The sequence below is a fragment of the Polistes fuscatus genome, unplaced genomic scaffold, assembly GCF_010416935.1.
Source record: "Polistes fuscatus isolate 324 unplaced genomic scaffold, CU_Pfus_HIC Scaffold17, whole genome shotgun sequence".
Taxonomy (NCBI): domain Eukaryota; kingdom Metazoa; phylum Arthropoda; class Insecta; order Hymenoptera; family Vespidae; genus Polistes; species Polistes fuscatus.
Genome location: NW_025113075.1, coordinates 404,958 through 426,498, shown reverse-complemented (window position 1 = coordinate 426,498; position 21,541 = coordinate 404,958). Strand labels below are relative to the sequence as shown.

The window sequence follows — 21,541 nt, the reverse complement described above, 5'->3', positions numbered from 1 at the left end:
CGTTACAAGTTGTTATTTCTTATGAGTACTTAAATGTATTTATGATTTTATTATCAAATACCTGCTACTTGTTAAACGAACTAGTAATATTATTTTCTAAGCATTCGATTATTTCATAAAATTGATCTTACGATGAATTAAATCTAAATTGTGTCCGTTTAAACATGACGACATTTTTTTGAGTTCTACGAAGTATAAAGTTAATGAACTATTTTGCATTAAATCTATCATTCTATCTATTTTCTATTAATTATGCTTACGAATGTATCAAAGCCATAAAGACGAGAATCTAAAATGGAAAATGATTGTATCATTGCATTCAAGGATCCTTTCACGAATATTAAGTTTCGAGTCCTTTCATTAGTTAACTGGAACAAACAAAATATTATTAATATTAAAACTGGAAGTAATAGAAGATTTACTTGTGCAGTGCTTGCCAATCTACCCCTCAAATATACCTTTTTTTTTTTTGGGTACACTATAAATAATTTATACATAATAATTGATTGCATACCATTTCGCAATGACAAAGGGCTTGCAGGAATTCGTTGGTCTATCATAAATCATCCCCGTCGTGCATCGTACTAATTGTGGTCGACCAGCCCTACAAACGATTACGCTGGTACAAGCATCATCGAGTTTATGCAGATCACCATCCGTGCATGGAACTTTGCTCATAGATGCTGGTATGGTATGAAGAACAGTCCATGGATTCGTTATGCTCGAGGATTCCGGTGATTCCTGCAACGTTTCCGGTTTGCTCGAGACTATCTCTTTATCTTCTTTTTGTACGTCTTGTTGTTTCGATAGTTGTTGCCATGGTTCTGCGTTGACGTTACTTCCCCAAGAAGTTGCAAGATAAGGACTTGGTCTTGTAGGAATGTAGGGAGATTGTTGCGTTGGATAGGGAGATTGCGAAGGATGCGAAGGATACGAAGGATACTGGACAGAAACTGGTGAAGCTGTTGACCAAGATTGAGTTGTCGATGATTGCGGTTGCGATTGCGGTTGCGGTTTCGGTGTGGCACTACCTTTACAGTCGACGTTACGAACATAATCACAAACGCCTAATTCCTAAAACAAGTATATAATCCAACGATCAAATCTATACTAGTATAATATTTGGACGCTATGGGATGATTAAGTTTTCGATTCCGCGTCGGTAATAATGAGAAAGTAGTAGAAATAGTATGTCGAAAATTTTCAAAGAATCGGACAATTCTCACAATACTCTCATTTTATATTCGTTCGGTTTTACATGAAAAAAAGAAATGGCCCGAGATCGAATGCTTACGTCATTGTAGACCAATCCTTGAGGACAACCGAACTTGATGGGTTTACTGGCCAGACAAACGTAGAATTCTGAGCAGTTCGTTGAGCTACGGTAACGTCCGTACGGATCTGGACAAAACTTTGAACCTGGCGGTAGTGGTGGTTCTGTACGCGCAAAAGTTCAACTCGTATTATTCCGAATTCACTTTTTCTATCTTTCTTTTTATTTTATTCAAACTTACTCGGTGTTGGAAGAGGTCTGCTTCCGCAATTAACGTTGTAATCAAAGTCGCAAACATTAGAAAAATCATTGAAGAGTAATCCATTAGGACAAGTTTGTTCGACCACGGCATCGTCCCAACAATTCAAATAATTAGCACAACTTTTTGGACTCGAAAATTGTCCTCTCGACGTTAAACAACCCGGTGGCAATGGCGGAAGAGGGGATGGCACGTAAGTCGGCGAAACTGGATTTGGTTTTGGTATCGAAATCGGATTTGGTATCTCGCCGTATGATTTTCCTTCGGGTGTACCACTATTTTCGTGATTTAAAATTTCGATATTGTCGTTCGAAGAGTTTTCATTATTTTTCGACCATGCGTTTGATCGCGCGTCTAATTTTTGAACTTTTATACTATCCCATGGGTGTTCTACAAAATTTATTAACATTTATTAATAATTTGTGTTCAAATCAATCTTTGTAACATTAAACAATAAAATATATAATATATTTATACGCTATAAATTATTTGTTTAACATATTAACAAATTAATCATAAATTCACGCGTTTGTCCAGTAATAAATTTCAAACGATTTCATTTCTTTTATGTCATTTCTTCTTAACTCGGAAAAAAAGGAAATAAATGCAACATAGAACAGTGTAAATAATCCGTACGTACATGCAACACGATATTCCAATAAACAAGGACATACCTTCGTTCGATTCAACGTAACTTAATTCCCCATCTTTCGCAGTGGTGGATGTTACTTCAGCAGTCACGGACGTTGTTGATTTGCTCCTTCTCGTAGCAATACTGACCCCCACGAAAAACGAAACGATTAACAATCCTAATTTCATCGTTCTATCTTTTATTCGAAAATGACGTTATTTCGTAAAAAGCAATGAGAATAAAAATGACAAATCTCTCTAATTCTAAGTTAAACCGCACGAAATGAAATTTTGGAGTACAGTGGATGAATGATCGGTCGCTAATGGTACTGTCCAAGACCTTGGTACGATGTCCTGATGCTGGATGGGCTGGACCTCGGCCGTTCGAGGGCTTACATAGGGCATCCCCCACTATCGAGTTTTGCCAGGAGCCACAGGATCCCAATTACACGGCCGTAGGACCCCACAAGTTCGCGCGAACTCGAGGCATACTCCGCCTCTCCTATATTTTTCCATTGCTCGTAGATCTTTCTTAAAAACCAGACGACATTAAAGTCAATGCTAAAATTCTACTTGTCCATGTTTCCTTCATTCTTTCAAATTTCCTTATATATTTCTTTTTTCATTCAAATCCTTAAATCTCGTATTATAAAACGCGTCGAGTTTCTACGTCGCGTTACTTTTTATTCAATCCCTTTTCTTACATCAGATATAGGCTTACGCGTAATTGTACCTAATGTTAGATTTTTCTTATTTATTCTAATGAGTTTGCTTTTATATTTTATTTGATAAATCCAAAATGTAGGAATTAGTTTCTAGCACAGGGTTGCTAAACAAAGTCGTTAACTAAACTAAGTCATTTAATTATAATAAAACACACCCCCAAACTATCTGTTAATTAGGTAATTTTTGGTATGCATCATCGAAATTGATAAAAATAGGAATGCGCTTTGTTTGAGAATTATATTGCAAATCCTCCCACATGAATCCGTGGGTTAAAGTATTTGGAAATACCAAGAAGAGTAAGAAAGGAAAGAGGGAATTTGGTAGACCGGTACCACCTGTAAGAATTGAAAAAATGCCGGTATTCAGAGGTAGATGCACTCTGAAGAGTATGCTTTCTTACTAAGGGACTCGTTTCCTAAATGCATCCTTGATATTCGCCACAACGAGCCAGGACCAAGTTCCACTTCAATAAAGGAAGTCGCAACTTTTCTTCTTTTTTTTCTTCTTCTTTTCTTTTTATATCCTTTTTTCTCACTTTGGTAGAAGGAAAAAGTGAGAGACCGGTGAATCTGCGAAAGGCTCATCGTCCTATTTATTATCTGGCTCTCGATTTGGTGCTTCTCATACGTAAGAACAACCGGAAAGAAATCGTTTCGGAGAGAGAAGTTAAATAATAAAAAAGGGAATTTGCCTTTTCACGTAATCTCTTTCCAATTCGTTCCTTTTCTTTTCTTTTTTTATTTTAATTTTTATTATCTTTTCAAAATAAAAAACGTAAGAATTATCCGAAACAAAATTTCCAAATTCACCTTAGAAAATGATTCTTATCGCATATCCTGCATGCACTCGCAAATTTATTTAATAGCACGTTACTGTAACTTTTAAGATTCCACACACACAGATGCTAAAAAAAAAAGTTCGGAAAGTAAAAAAAGAATCGTTGTAACAAAAAGAAAAAATATATATCGATACTAACGGTAACGTATAGTAATTTCGTGAACTTTCAGAGAAGACAGTGTGGTTTTAAATATTTATTATCGAATCTGTTTGATTTCCGTATCACTTTTTATCTCGCTCACGTAAATCCTGTCAGGATAATTTACGTTAACTTTTATATATTTTATTCTTCTTTTATCTTCTTCCAAAGTGAGACAATAAAATTGAATCGTTCTTTAGAAAATAATCATAGTAATTTGCATGATACATATATCATTAGAAAAGTTTCATTATAAAATAATAACTAGTTACTTATGAACGTTTATTGTTCGAATAAATTACAACGTTTGGATCTCAGTTTGAGATTCAAACGTAAGAAAGAAAAATGTTTCTCTTTCTCTGTTTTTCTAATCAAGAGAGAGGATTACGAATGCGTATAAATTACTGCTGACTCAAACGAGCGTATTCACCTTGAATTTTCTTCTGTAAAGAAGACAATGACCGCTCTTCGAAAACAGTTCAACCACGTCTGTCCGGTGTTCCTCTTACGTGCGCTACGTAATCGCAAAGAGTCGAGGAGAGACATTTCAGAATCGTAAACGTGACTCGAATAATCTCCATCGATTTGAACTTATGCAAAGATACGCGATATTTATTTGATATACATATGTTGCATATACAGATTATTCTCCGTGTTCTTTTTTTCTTTTTCTTTGCATAACAATAACGATATTAACATATTCTATTTGAGTAAAAATAACAGTAAAATGTTATTTAAATAATAGCTTTAAAGATGATTTGTTGAAAAGGTTATACTTGAGAATACGAAACCACGAAGGAATATATTAAATTCGTTATGCGAATAATAGTCAAGATATTTCGTATGAAATTGATGAAAATCAAGTTATGCATTCTAAGAATGAACAAAAATAATATATCATTTAAAAATCAAAATTATCTGTATTACAATGAAATATGTTAGAAACCAATGACAGATTTATAACTGACACTTGATATTCTAATCCGAAGTTTAATCTTGTCTAAGTTATTCGTATTAATATCCGAAATCCTTTTATAGCTGTTCCACCGGGGATCACACGATCTTCGTCTTTGTCATCCTTAACCATGTTCCACTAGATTCTTTTTGCTTTCATCTTAAACCACGCCCCTTAACTCTTGCTTCTTTTTTTGCGAACTGTGCAGTTCGCCACCGTCGTCGATGCAGCCACGGTTCTAACCGACTCTTCGTTTAAACCAGAACACAACTGTGGAAAATCTAGGATGGTATTCGATAAGATATGATGGAACAAGTAAAGAGTTAGTAATAAGTATTGTTCAAAATCTCGGATCTAAAATTATTTCGAATAAAAGATGCAAAAGATACAAAAAGTACAATTAATATTTCATTTATACATACAACATAAACATATTTATCTAATATATTCGGATTAGATTAGAGTATAAAATGAAATGAATGATACCCCCTTTATTCTGTTATTATAGTTGACAGAGGGTGCTGATAAGAAATTACTTGGCGTGTCGTTCCCCATCATACAATAAAATTGACCATGTACACGACACGCCACTTAGGACCAAATACGAAGCCCGATAGCTTTGCGGTCGATGCGCTTTATATGCACGCATAATTTACTTTAACCCTGACGTATATTCACCACCCATGCTGTAAGCGAGCACCTACGGTGAACATTTCAATCTTCTTGCCAACATTTTGACAGAGTGGATAATACTCTTAGCAACGAGCATTAATCGAATACTTCCAAGTTATTCCATGAATTTTTTCCATCTTCTTATTTTCTTTCAACAAAATTTGACTGCTAATGTGAACATTTGTTCGATAAAAATTGTCTTCCTAAAAGCTTTGAAATTCTTTTTATCGTTCATACTAAAGTGTATTGTAGTTCAACTATATTATTTAAATAAAATCAAAATGAAACATTTTTAATGAAATTATATTATGATATATATGTGTTTGGGTATGCGTGCGCGCGTGATTTCTGGTAGCTTATTTGACTCGATGAGTAAGCAGATTGCAGGTCCTTCCTCTTGCAATTAGTGCATACTTCATCTTACTATGACGTATGCGGACGAAAAAATTCACAAGATAAATATTTCAGTATTCGTTTGCTGCTTCTACATTTTCTATATAAAATATGTAAATAAATTTTATTCGATAACCTGTTTATATTTTTCCTGTTCACGTAATTTATTAAATTTAATAAAAACTTTGTAAAGTAAATTTGAACTAAAATCAAAGATTCTTGAAAGTATCCGTTGAGAGAATTAATAAATAAAATTCAAATGATTTCATTTCGAAAAGCTACACCTACGATTTGTGTATCTGATAAATTCAAAATTCGCATGTAAAATGAATGAATGATAAATATCGTAGCTATATATTATATTATTCTTTTTAATCGTTCTTGTTTTATTTTATAAGATAGAATGGTAGAAGGTGTATTCGGAGTGTTGCATGGATGCGCACTAATGAAGCGTGTCCATTTCGGTGAAGAAGGTTCGGGATTGAAGGAAGATAGAAAAAGAGGATGATAAAACAATTAAAAAGGCGCCAAAGGACGACGAATAGGATGGGAGTTACCGCAGGGAAGGTCAAGCAGCTAACATAAGAAAAAAGAAATCAAACGAAATAAAAAAATAAAAGAATTCTTAAGCGCGTCAAGGACCAGAGGTCCTTGCTCTCCGGGTCATAGCAGCACACCGACTCGAAACACTTTCTTCATCTCGACTCCCTCAGAGGCTCTCAAATTTATTCTATACTTCTGACTATAATTATACAAAAAAAAAAAACACAATCTTATCTTATCATTTTTCCACATATAATCGTCTAGTTCTTTATATTCATACGTGTTTTTACACTGTTTGACACAAATTGATATCTGTTTTTGAGTAAATTTGAGGTATAAATTTGAAAAATAGTCTACTTTTATTAGCAATCATTTTGGAGATACAGTATAACAGCCTATTATGCTAATTCAACGAGATCTTTAATTTTATTATCTATTATGTTTGTGTATAATTTTTAAAAAAAGTTGATGCTCTTATTTAATTGAACTTTTATCAAAGTTTTGTATTATCTATGCATACTAGAATTTATGCTGTATCTTAAATATTAGGGCTGAAATGAAATCAGTGTAATTTTTTAAAGTAATGCGACCCAAATATAATAAAAAAAATTGTTTAACTTCAGAATCTTTGGATCACAATTTCTTGTTAATTGGAAATAATTGTTTAAACATGAGAACGCTTGTTAGATTTCGATGCGTGTTGTCACTGATAAGAAAGTTACAACACTTAATTTACAATGCAATCTCGATTCCGAAATTGAATCACCCTTCGCGCAGGTAACTTCGTAAATGATATTTTAGCATGAACGTAGATTCCTCTGAATATTTGTCAGGAACTTCTTCCATGGTATTTCCACTATCTTGTGTCGTTAAATCGAAAGGTTCGAAAGGTTCGAAAAATACGAGGAGGGTTGATATTCCAAGATTAAGAAGAAGAAGCTCTTTCGTTCACGATTACGAATTTCATGTTTTATTAAAACTAAGTCTTATATATATATATATAAGTATTTTATTTTTTTATATATATAAAAGAAAAGTAGTTTTTCTATGATCAGAGCCTATCATGCAGAGAAGTGCAAATTTTTGTCATGGTTTTTGAAAGGCTGCATCAAGATTTTTCTTATATTTACATGAAATAAATGGAAGTAATACTTATATATATATATATAATAGAAATATACTGTGTCAATCTGTAATTAGTAAAACTTACAATTAGTTTCAAATTTGTACGTGATCCATATCTGTCGGTATTTTTTCGTGAGTAATACAACCACTTTATATCGGATGTAAAGTGGGTTGCCTACGTAAAGGGGAGTTACAAATTGACACTCGTGTACTGTTAGATCGAGTCAAAAGTTGCTTTGTATTATATTATACAAAAATGAAACAAATCTTTCTTATATTTTGTATCCAAATTTAGAATTTTGCTTGATTAGATTAGTATTACGATAGTTATGCAATCTTAAAGTTATCTATCAGAAAAATATGAAAATACTATAAATAATAACTACAGGTAATCAGATAAATAATTTTGATGAATTGTTAATTTTGTAATCAATACAAGAATATTATTTTCTTTGATGTATAATTACTGTACTAGTATGATCATTGAGACTAGGAATACAGATCTTAAGATTAGAAGCGAATAACTTGGAATTACGAGGGATGGGATTAGATGAAAATCGGCATACTTATGACGAGAGAGTTTCGTAACTAGGTGCCATTGTTTCATTCTTGTATATATATATACACACACCTATACAGATGAATATACAGGGTGTCCCAAAAGGTTGGTTCATAAAACTTATACTACGTATTACTGAAGTCAAATAGATGAAAAAAGTTTGTACAAACATATGTCCGAAAATACTTTATTGGAAATATATAAGCATTCACAGTTAATCTCAGTAATACGTAGTATAAGTTTGGTGCCAAACTTTTTGGACACTCTGTATCTCTACATCTAGATACTTATATACATCTTTTACCTTTTCTCTTGTGACCATTCTCACCGAGCATCACTGAAATAATCTTTTCGAGTAACGAGCCACTGTGTCTCATTCTTGCTCGCTTGCATAAGAAAATAAAGCTAAGATCTTGAACGGATTTTGTCTACAGTCACGGAAGTTCGTCGTTCTTTTCAACGTGTTGCTATGTCGTTAATTACTTGCTTACTTTTTATTTTTATTTTTATTTAATTATTTATAATTCAAGTTCCGTCAAAGTTATTTTACGCGAGTAAAATTTGAATTAACGATATTTATAACTTTGTGAGAATTGAAATGTAATGTAATATTAATATAAAATAACATTAATGTGTTAATAATTAAAACGTTCTGATTATAATTGGCTATATTGGATATATATATATAAAAGTTTGATAGAATTTTAGTGAGATTTACAAGAAGAGAGAAGCTGACTCGCGGGAAATCTCATCCAACTATACTTGAGAATACTTCAACGTTGTTTTCACCGACCTATTGCGCGCGTAGTGACACGCAGCTCGATAGAAAGAATTCTTTGAAGGAATCTAGAAGGCCGTTAACAACGATTAAATTACAAAATCTAAAGGAAGTATCCGCAATACCAAGAATCAGTAAAAAAAAAACATAAACCGTATCTTAAAGATTATAAAAATATCTAAACTTTCTTATAATTTCGATTCATGTATGCATGCTATGAGCAAATAGAGAAAACTTAATGTAAACAGTTATGTTTGCTAAAAGTAAAATTTCAAAAAGAGAAGAAGATGAATATAGTAAAGTAGTTACCGAATTCTTAGAATGGTCCTAAAGGAAATGATGCGTCATATTTGTCGTTCTGTCCGTTACGTGCACGTGCAGAAAGGTTATAAAGTTGTCATCGACTTATATGTAAGTAACCAACACATCAAAATCTCATTTCAGATATTTATATACATTTTATACACATATATCAAGAGCTTTAATTAAAATGTAAGGAGAAACACTTCGGTAAATAAACTTCTTTATATACGCAGAAATAAAGAAGGGAAATTGTTGTGCAGTATAAAACGTATCCATAAAAATATAAAATAAAAAATAAATAAAAAGGAATTTCTTTTGCTCTGAATCACATTAATATGACTAAGAAAAAGAAATGGGAACGCATATCTAAGCATCATTAATATTATAATTAATCAGATAATAAAGAAATGAAAAGGTGCGTTAGGATGCATTAGAATCGTTAGGTATAACGAATCATGAAACGAATCATGAAACGAAGCAAAGGCCTCGATAGAAGAAAACCAGGTGTGTGTGTTCTCCAGTTAAGCCTTCCTATGCCACAGAGATCGGACTAGTGAAAGAGTGGGGCGCTCATATAAGACACGAAGCCAAACGCCTCTGCCAGTGACCAGGCTCGACACGAAAACTCATCGGCCGAGCTTCTTCGGCGCTTTTAAACTAAACCCTATATAATAATTATTATATTAGTAATTACTTTAAATATTCATTATTACTATACCCCAAGTTGATGGTTCCAACAGCGCAAAGAAACTCAAATTCCGAGTAACGTCAAGTTTCATCATTGTCGTAGTTCCACAACCCTTTTTCTCGAAAACACATACATATCAACAGAATGGCAACGACACGAGTTACTTATCTTCTTCTGATTGCCCTCATCGTACACGGTGAGTGTTAATGACCGTCTTTCGTTTTTTTTTTATTCTTTGCGTTTCTTCCTTCCAATTTTTAATAATCTTGCTAATGTTTCCAACATTTTGTACTTATTTTGGATTGCTAGCAAATAATTATTTCTTTCTTTTTTTTTTTTATAACAGTTATATGGTTTCTATTAAAATTGTATAATCTCAGTTAAGATTTATGGCGAATTTTTGGAATGAAATTGCGAAGATCAGGATTCAAAGTTAAGATCATTCGTAGATATTTTCATTTCTTATATGCATCTTCGTTAAACAATGATAACTATTCACTAGAGATTTCACACATCTCAAGAACTTTCTCTGGCGTCTTGTGAGTGAAAATATGAAAGTAGCTCATCGACTGTTTAACTCCACCATTTCCCCCTAAATCCCTTCCTCCCTCCTCTTTCTCTTTATTTCTTTCGATCTCTTTCTCCTTTTTCTACCAATCCTTTCTCTTTCACTTCCTTTTCTCATCTTTCTTCTTTTCTTATTTTTATTTTTTACTTCCATTACAATTATTAATATTGCGTTTAATATCGAACAAATTTTCATTTTAATTCATTAATTTGTATAAATTTTACACGAGAGATTTCCCTGAAATTTTTGATCTATTTTCTGAACAATTTATTTATATTAAAAATAACACACGATCGGATAATTATAATAATATATTATTATTAATATTTTTCTATTTATTTTACTACATATTTTTCTTTTTTATATTTTTTCGTCATACTTTTTAATATTTAATGAATTGTTTCTAACTGGTAAGGAGGACAGGTAGATGGAAAGATAGGTGTGTTTTAAGATTCTCGTTTTCCCTTCAGGCTATTTGTCGCACGTTCGATTTGCAGTTCTGACGTTACGTAAGAGATTCTACTTTCTACCGTCAAGTAGAGTTTTTCATTATAGAAATTAGTTTAAGTCGCATTACTTGTTCTGTCTTACGTAGATGCATACCAGAATGTATCATGGAAAATATTCATTCGATCGTTTCCGTACTGGTTTCCTTTCCTTCCGCGAATGTTAAAACGAAAATAAAAAATTATTACACGTGTTGCCCAACGTTCTATCCTGTCTGCCTGTCTTTCATTTTGTTCTTGTATTGATTTTTTATTCAGTATTTATCAGTGCATTATAGTTGTCAAAATATATTAAACTATCGTTGTTCTGTTAGATTTTGTTGAAATTTTTGAAAGAAATTAATGTAGAATTATCAAGAATTGTAAAAGTTTTGTAAAAGAAACGCAAGTAGGTCGAATAATTTGCAGTAGAGAGGCGTTAAGATTGCTTCATCGTTATCAAGATTCTACCGAGAATATAAACGTTTTAATGATAATTCTTTGAAGACGTCATTTAAATTCTTTCATATCTTACTCTAACATTGCTATTAATAATTTGAATATATTAAAAAAGAATTAAATGAATAAAATACTCTTTAAGGGTTTATTTAAGTAAATATCAAGAATATAAAATATTAAATATACATTTCTACTTGTCATATTCATGAATATTATTAATGTCAATAAAAAATTCAAGTAAGTAGAAAAATAATATTATTTTTACCATAGATAAAACACATGAACGATCAATAGTCCATCAAAGTACACCTATTAACGTAATCTATCATTAAAATTCTCGTCAGCTTGGTGTAGCTATGTCTAGTCCGGAAACTAGAATGGCATAGCATTAAGTAATTTCTACCTAGTTCAATCGAAACCGGTCATTATTCTTTTTCCCACGTATATTTGAAATTTTACTGCACCGTTAACTCTCGTTACATAGTCGATTGAAAATAATTAAATAAAGAATTAACTAGATCGTGGTAATAAAAGATCATTACTTTCTTACAAGTTTTTCATATATATATATATATATACAAACACGTATACACATGTACATATATAGAAAATAATTCTCGCGGAAGTAAATGTGGTGTTATGTATAGTCGCAGTTAGTACGTAATTATGTATATATTCATTTGATCTTTTAGAATATGTTCAAAATACAGGAATATCCTCATTTAGAAAATAATTCTCGCGGAAGTAAATGTGGTGTTATGTATAGTCGCAGTTAGTACGTAATTATGTATAATATATCAATTTGATTCTTTAGAAATATGTTCAAAATACAGGAAATATCCTTCATTTAGATTATTATAAAAGATGATTAATCACTAATATATAATTTATTAATCATTAAAATCTTCTATGATTTTCCAACTTCAAATTATATGCATTAAATAATAAATTAAATTATTGTAAATTATATAATTTTCATTGTCAAAAAATGTGCAGTTTATATATGCAATGTTGGATATTATTTTATCGAAGCTACTAAATAATTGGAAATATTTATTAATTAGTGGAACGTATAAGTAACTTTGCCAACGGTGGAGCCATCTAACCCACACTTCTGTTCACTCTTTACAAGGAGTTGTAAAAGAAGGGAAAGTAAGCCTTCGCTTACAGAACGTCGGCACCGTTTACTGTGCGTCGTCCCTTACATAAGATACTTCTTACCCACTCATTGACACCTCCTTCTATTCGTTGGTGTCGTTCTATCTTAATAATAATTGATTATTTTATATTAAATGTTATTCTTTTCCTCTTTCTCTTGCAAAAGTATCATGAAGAAGGTAGTATTTGAATTACATAGAATCGTCATTGACCGTAATGGTGTTATTCGAGTTCGTGCACTTAGGCGAAGAGACCTTAACACTTTTTTTATTACTTATACTCATACATGCATATATTATATTTTCAAGTACAATGAACTCCCGATGCATGTGCACAATGCCAATCTTAGATAATCTAAGAGAAATATTTTACCTTTACATCTATAAGATAGATTTGTTTAATTGTGTTATTTTATGCATTATATAAATAGTGTATATTACAATATGATATAATATAAGAATGTTTCTCACGAGATGAAATAATTTTTGTGCAAAATAAAACGCACAGAATTATGAGAACACATATCGTGTTTCAAAAGTATAGAATTTTGATATTTTGAAAATTCCTGTGTAACATTATCGTAATAAAGGAAAGATATCATTTAGAATGCCATCAGATCGAATCTTTAAAGAGAGTTCGAAGATGGGAGAGGTGAGACAAGACGAGGTTTGCTACGAAGGTTGCGAGTCAAGGCTAGGCACTTTCACTCGTATCTACTCTTGGGAGCGAGATACTGGCCGACTTCCCACCTTAACTTACTATTTACATACTTTTGCACGACCGGCGAAATGCCGCATCGATCGAATTATATTAATCCTCTGGAATATTCTCGCCAACTTCCTCAACAGTGGCTATTTGCATGACCACTTTGCTATCTGTTACACGCGTTTACTATCATTGGTTTTATCGATAAGTCTACGCAAATTATACAGGAAGCCAACAGATTTCAACGATCTAAAATTAAGTATATTTAGTCTGAAGATTTTTATTTTAAAGGATAATGATAACCCTATTTTTATTAGACATTCGCTTATTTTTGTATTTCTTCTCGTTTGATAGTGAGTAGTATAGTTGATTTTATTTCAAATACTATTTTCAATTTGAATTTGTACATTTAATAAATAAGGCAATCCAACTTTCTTTTAACGTATTAAAGTAAGTTAACGTTGGAAGGAAATGAGCACGTTCGGAGAAAGCGTTCGTCTTATTACCACAATGAGAATGTAAAAGTTTAATGCCATTATTAAATGTATCAGACGAGAATGGTAGCTCATACGATCGAATCTCTAAAATATATTTTCTCTCTCTGCATATAAATATGTGCTTTGGCCTTTCGGTTTGTTCTACGATTGCTTTTTTAACTTTTCCTAGTAACATTTAGCGACAAAACTTGTTACACTTTCACCGTTGAGTCTAACTAGTTTATTTTTTATTATTTTATTTTACTATCCCATACTAATAAACACGCATACAAATTTAGTTGTAAAACGTGAATGGCTGGATCGCTTTTTTTGTTTGTATTATATTATTTAAAAGAAATGCATTACATAAATTTAAGGAATCTCGTTTAAGGAAGTATCGGTGACTAGAATGAAAGAAAAAATGTAGAATTTACATAATATTGGTCAAATATTCGAACTGTGTAATTTATCAGTTACAGTACCCTTATTAAAAAAATGATCAACAAAAACCATAAGCACAATTTCGTGAATTGAAATAACCTCATTTAACCTCGAACAAATTCATGAATATGTGATATTCATAATGTCATGGGCAACCACGACAACGAGGATGCGTAATGAATAAATTTATGCACCGATCTTGCAACCTTCGAACGGATAAAACCATAAAAAATAAACAACCCAAAATGTGATATACGTGTGAAACTTTGTAATTCGAAAAAGACACACTTGTTTTCCTTGATGATTCTTTGCAAATGTGTGCCATCTTTTTTACACATTTTATCCTTGACAAGTTTAACCGATGGAATCACGACGACGTTTAATACTTTCGTAAACGCGTTTACTAATACAACAAAATCATTCACTGTTTCAGAATCGTACGGTCAAAAACAACACCAGGAAGATCCTTGTCAGACAAAATCAAGAGTAGTAGGAGATGTCGAATATTGCGATCGTTATTGGGAATGCGTTAACGGAAGGCCAGAATTATTTGACTGTCCAAATGGTTTAGTTTTCGCTGGTAAACACAGAGGTGTTACCGAGGGTTGTGATTATCCTTGGAGAGCTAATTATTGCGATGGTAAACGTCAAGCAAATCCACCAATATCAGCTGAACACTGCGATTGGCTTTATGGAATATTCGGCCATGAGACATCCTGTACGAGATATTGGACCTGTTGGAACGGAACTGCAACTGAACAATTATGTATAGGTGGTCTACTTTACAACGAAAGAGCACGCTCTTGCGATTGGCCCGAAAATGTCGAGGGTTGTCAAAAACATCGTGAGTATACATATAACTTTATAAAGAATCTCGAACTTGCATTATGCCTTTCTCTTTGGTCTCTTATTTTCTTTTTCTTTTTCTTAGTCCTTAGTATAAATGGGTATTTTATTTTTATTTATTTTCTATCCGTTGAAAAGAGACCTTGGAGAAAAGAGAGAGAAGTGTTAATTAATATTCGAGACAAGTACTTGTTTCATGAAAGTAAAATAAAGAAAAAAACCTTTGTGGCAATTATGTTTAAGAAGTGGTTGAATAGTTAAATCAATTTTATAACAATAATTATGGTCGCTATTTATTTGGTCAGTATTGTTAAATAAGTGGTAAACATCGTAAAATCAAATACCCACTGGTACACACACAAATGTTTAGTATTTTAAATTTATTATAAAATATTAGCATATATCCTGTATTAATATATAATCTTGACGTAACTCTGGTGTAAGTAGGAAAACTATTGACAACTTGGGTATTCCGAGTATTTTAGTAACCGGTTCTATCTCGAAATAAAAAAAATATTAATCGAATCCTATCCTGCAGGTATCTGGATACCCGAGTAAGATATGTAAGGCAATGAAAAATATAAAACTAATGCATTTACTGTTATACTTATATTGCACATTGCATGCATTGTCAAGAATCCTGTTATCTACAATATTAAACTGTTTGCTAGTATTAAGAGGTTAAACGTACTTATGACAAAAACGTACTTATGAAAATGTGAACTATCCTACCAATTTTGGTGCAACATGCATAGATATTTTATAGATTAAGTTACAAAAATTGTAGATGAAATCTTGCTTTTGTTATAAATACTGATCATTCATTTAAAATATTAACAAATTATCAATACTAAACAAAATATTCGTATTTAGTAACCATTTATTTTATAAAATACTGACCAAAAATATTTACGAATAACCCTCAAATAAATAGAATTAAATAAATAAATGGCTTAAGGAAAAAGTGAACAATGAATTAATAAATAAAAACTGTCCACAGCATTATGCAATGACGACGCGAATGGCAATGTTCCATTAGGAAAATCCTGCAACCGTTATTGGCAGTGTCAAGGTGGTTACCCGCGTTTGCAAAGGTGTCCAGCAATGTTGGTTTTTGACAGACGATCTTTAAGGTGCGTCGTACCACCCACTGAGGATTGTGACGTACCAACAACGCAACCAACTTTGGATGGAGATCTTCAAGAAGGTCGATTGGAACAAGAACCCGAAGAAGAAAATTTACCACCTGGTGTACCACCACTTCCGGCTGGTGCCTTACCGATTCCTCTTAGACCCCGTCCTAGAAATTAATTTGCTTACTCGAATTTTCCCCCCTAAGAAAAAAAAAGAAAGAAAATATCGAGAGAATAGTCAAGAAACGATCAAAACTTAATCTCGCATTATTTCGAACGAGACTTTTATAATTATTTTGTTGATTATTATCGTACTATTCTAACGCATTATTCAATCCAGAATATTATTAATAAAATAACAGAGTCCACGCATAGGATTTACAAATATTTTGAACAGATGACGCTCACAAATCGTAAGAGAAAAAAAAAACAAAAAGAAAAACAAAATTCAGTACTCCAGAAGCAGTATACTCCATTTATTTTTTAATCTTTGTTTCGTAAGTAAGACTTATCTTTTATTATTACAAAAAAATAAGCGTAATCATGTTTTAGATGGTTAAGATTATTATTTTTTGTTTGTTTTTCGTTTAATTTTTTTTTTTTATAAGACCTGTTCATCATCCGCTCCTTAGTCATTTTTGGTGAAGATGTAAATATTTGTTCTTTTAGCCATTTCTCACTTTTTTCTTTGAAAGCAGTCTCCCTCTTCCTTCTCTCCCTTCTGTCCCTTCCACTCTCACCAACCCTTTATTTCTATTATTGCATCCAAACGCATTTACAACCTGATCGATAATGTATAATAGAATTACATTAAATAAACTATATATTATATATTTTTTCTAGACGCCGCTAATATTTATTCCATGATTTTCCTGTACCTAATAAAATGATCTCTACAAGTTTAAGTATAAAAAAAGTTATGTGCTTTTTCTTTTGTATATGATAGCATTCATTTATGAAATAACTAAAGAGACCTGTAAAAGTATGACAGAAGACAGAATTACATATTTCAACTAATTGTAAGTAATATTTGAATTCACGACAGACGAGTAATTAAATTATGAAATTAAAATTAGATCTTAAATACAAACAAATTTTGATAAATACTCGTTGAATTGTAGGTTGTCTTATTGATCACGTCTGATAATTAAAACATTAAAAAGCAGAGATTTATTAAATAAAAGAATAAATTCGTTTGAGAACGTGTTACTATTAGTCTACTCTCTGCAAGAGATTATTAATTCTTTATTAATTAACTTTATTAATCATTATTATTCGAAATAACTACTGGAAATTATTGATGAGTTGAAAGTACTGAAATTAAAGCAGTTATTTGGTAAATATTTGATAATGCAGATCATTAACGCGAGACGTTTGTATATGTGCCTTCAGAAATGCATGTATATATGTATTTTCAATAATAGACATTTAAGGTATTCTAATGCAAGAAAATTGAAGAGGATTGATGATAAATCCAACGATGATCACCTGTAACAAGAAGAAAACTATATTAATCATAGAATCGAGTCATACAATAGCCTAACATATAAGTGGTCCAATTTCCAGATGCACTTCTCATTTGAATACCCTATTTATTTTTATCCAATCTCTATTTACCGTTTGTAAAATAAAATTACATTTAAACGCGTGATTTTACATTAAAAAATATAATTAATTAGGAAACAGAAAAAGTACAAATATTATAATAAGTTACTGATAAAAATAATATCCATTAATAATTGTAAAATACTTTTTAACTACGTTATACGCAAAATAAAAATTGCAAATTTAATAAAATACGATCAAAGTAAAAAATCTTAAAAACGAAACAAGAAAAAAGAAATGACTGTAATATTTACTGAACGTTAATCAAACTTCAACATTTAATAATACGAGAATTTTAATATTTTTGATTCTAACTAACTAAAAACTTATGCATCTTTTGGACGATGGCACACAGATTCGATGTGCCAAGGAGATGGAATGATCCATCATCTCCAATTATAATTACAAATTAATGACGAGCAAATAAATAATGCAATAGAATATAAAATATGACTAAAGAGCTATTTTCCAAAAGTTCGAACTTATTGTTGAACATTTGAAAATAACTCAATAGCTCAATAGTAGTTGCCCTCTTCAGCCACAGTTAAGTGGGGGCCTCTTCGGCATTAGCCTCTTCGGCACTAAGCCTCTTCTTTCTGCATTCCCTGAAAACTGCATTGGACATTTTCTACGTGCAAGCAAGATAAAATATTTCATACTACTTTTGCAAATTACCTCGTATTCTTTTATATGATTTTAATTGTTAATTATTAAACAATTAATTTGCATTCTCTATTCATTATTAAAGCTCGTGAACCATCAATGAACTTAGAGTTCGTAGACATATACACGAGCACAATTAAACGAATGTCCAAGCAGACAATTACTGATGACCTAATAACACATCGCACTTTTAATGTCAAAAAATAAAATAGAATTGAAATAAGTAAAGCAACAAATGTTATGCATTTTCTTGCAATATATTCATTTCATTTATTTCGTTTTTTGAATTATATCAGATATTTTTAATTGAGAAAATTGCGATTGTGCGAAGTGCTAATATTATAATACTTATAACTAAGTATCAAATGGATCAAAGTATTTGCTAATTTGTTCGACTCTATTTCGTTCGAGATAGAATCGAAATAGAACTAAATCTTTCAAATCGCTGCAAATTCCTTTGAATCTCATGATACATAATAAAAATTACAGAAGAGTTACAAAATAAATTTACGAAGGAAGCATAATGGAATGAATAAAAAAAAAAAGTTTTTGTAACAATTCTGTATAAACCAGAAGGCGGAATTTCCACTCCGGAGTGGAAGCAAGCCTAGTGCCCATCCTGGATCCTACCTACTTAAAATTAAAGTTTTCACATTCGCTCAGAGAAATATGCTACCTGCCTGCCAATTACCCATATTTAAAAAGAGCAAATACACATACGTACCCACCCACTCACTCCACGATTCTCTCACATACCACCAGGGTGCAAAAGCCTAAACTAGAGAGCATGCCCCGGGGCACCTCCGACACCCTAGTTCAAACGCGTTTTCTAAATTTATGGGAGTACGTACCAATGCTGTAATCGTCTGCCAAGGCTAGTGATTATTGCAATAATGACTAAAGCAAAAATACTGGTACATACTAGTATATATTAGCATACTAATATAATACAAGTATTGTCAAATTTCCACAAATAAATGTGGGAAGTCTACTATCCAAAACGATTCGAAAAAAAAATGAGAAAAATTTAATATAAATAGAAAAATACAACCATGTGTATTTTTATATCACACCTAACTCTAGATGTGCTATACTAAGTATTACTTTAAGTATTAAATAATTCATTAATTAAAAACTATCACGAAACGATGTACAGTACACTACCTAATACGCACATACAGGTGTAAAGTACATCGTGCAATCACTAGCACAATGACAGCCGCCAACAGGGGGAGAAAAACTTAAAACTAAACCCATACTAACCGTTTCTCACCTATACGAGTAGCACCTGGGCACACGCATAGATGAGAACGCAGAAAGTATAGGGGGGAGAAACGGGAGATTAGTACATTAGAAGCTGAAAATCCTGATCTAAAAAATATGATTAAAGACACATAAATATATAACAAATAAATACATTTTAATAAAAATTTATCTAAGCGGCTAAGGACTCTAAAATTTATTTGATAAATAATAACTTTAAAAATCTTTTAATATCTTTTAATATATTTAAAAACCTCGGACGACTCCTTTCATTAAGTTGGCTGTTCTAATAAAAGAACTGGGCTTTGAGCCACCACTTAACTGCTAGAATCTATCCGTCGCGAATGAGTTTGTCTTCTTGCTCATTTATTTATAATATCGAGTATCGATATATTAAAATTAATCGCGATTAGATAAACTAAGTACGAAGCAATGCATGTAAGACATTTATTACATGCTTTTCTGGACAAAAACGAGTAAATAAATGCTCGATTTCACCACTACTAACCACGAACAAAACACGTAATAAAAAAGAAAGTGCATTAATTGATTGCACTGTTAATTAAATGAATTTAACCGATGAGACAAGAAAACCTATCCTGAACTAATATAAAATATACAATACAATATACAATACAATATACAATTTTCATGAGTAACTCCAAAAGAAGAATTACTCATGTGCTCGTCACTAATTTATTGGAATAATTACAACCAGTAACTCGTGCCGATTAGGACCTTTCATCCTCGACATGATTGAGCACCGGAGGGACTTTAAATTTTAACTCACGGCATAAGAAGTTCTACGATGGCTCCAAAACACTCCTACTTCGCAGCAAGTATTGTAGAATGCGAGTATCGAAGATCCATCGAAGATCCATCGAAGATCCATCGAAGATCCATCGAAGATCCACCGAAGATCCATCGAAGATCCATCGAAGAATTCATTCCACATCTTTGATAAGGTAGAAAGTCCGTCGTCATATCTGTAAAATAAAATAGAACAAAACGATAAGTTATCTGCAATATAATCTAAAATCATATAAAATAAAATCGAATAAAATGTAAATAAAAATAGATACTTACAATGCATTCCAATGGGATGAAATTCAATTGCACCATGGCGATGCACCTCGCGTGAATCTAAAAACGCGGTATAAACGAAAATAAGAAACTATAGATGAGTTTCTTATCGCGAAACCGAAATTTTATTATACGACGAACAACACTGATTCTAATTCGCGTTTGATTTTAATTTGTTTTACGCCCGATCACTGATTCTACACAACTAATTCAAAGACTGCTTTGCACACAGTCAATGCAAGTAGAAAAATCTTCATTGATGCACTGATTCTAATACGCGAACAGTCTGTGCGACTGTTTAAAGATAAAAATACAACTTTACTCGAACAAACTCTAATGCAATTACTGCCTTGGTCGCAGTTAATTTAATATATATTTTCAAAAATAGTTCGCGAACGCGACGAATTGAAATAAAACGAACGAACGTGCTTCTAATCCGTGATTTTAATTATATTTAACGATACAACACTCCCGTATATTGCTTCGCGCACGATAGCAATGCACGAACACTTGCAACACTTCACAAACACAATTCACAAACACTTCCAACACTGATATATTCCCATGATGATCTGAAACAGAAATAAAAACAAAATTATAAATATCATTGTTGTAAGTAAAAAAATTATTATAATTATTGAGAAAGTGTTTAAAATAAAAATTGACTTACGTTTATTCTTCATTGATGAATGCACGATGGGTATCCTACCCTTAGGATGACGATGAGCACACGTTTAAACCGAATAAAAGAAACTTACGGAGTTTCTTAACCGAGC

At 31.9% G+C, this 21,541-nt stretch overlaps 2 protein-coding genes across 2 annotated transcripts; one reads left to right on the top strand and one right to left on the bottom strand.

The window, feature by feature from the left end:
- Window positions 1–310: 310 nt before the first annotated feature.
- Window positions 311–2,567, bottom strand: LOC122515310 (probable chitinase 10). Its single transcript, XM_043632624.1, has 6 exons — window positions 2,503–2,567; window positions 2,207–2,307; window positions 1,515–1,922; window positions 1,295–1,437; window positions 515–1,074; window positions 311–368 (listed from the first exon to the last, which is right to left on the bottom strand). The coding sequence occupies exons 1-6, from the start codon at window positions 2,565–2,567 to the stop codon at window positions 365–367; spliced, it is 1,281 nt and encodes a 426-aa protein (XP_043488559.1). The 3' UTR covers window positions 311–364.
- A 7,457-nt stretch (window positions 2,568–10,024) lies between these two features.
- On the top strand, window positions 10,025–16,592 carry LOC122515232 (protein obstructor-E-like). Its single transcript, XM_043632498.1, has 3 exons — window positions 10,025–10,076; window positions 14,606–15,016; window positions 16,019–16,592. Exons 1-3 carry the CDS (start codon window positions 10,025–10,027, stop codon window positions 16,327–16,329), a joined length of 774 nt encoding a protein of 257 aa, XP_043488433.1. The 3' UTR covers window positions 16,330–16,592.
- The last annotated feature ends 4,949 nt before the right edge of the window (window positions 16,593–21,541 follow it).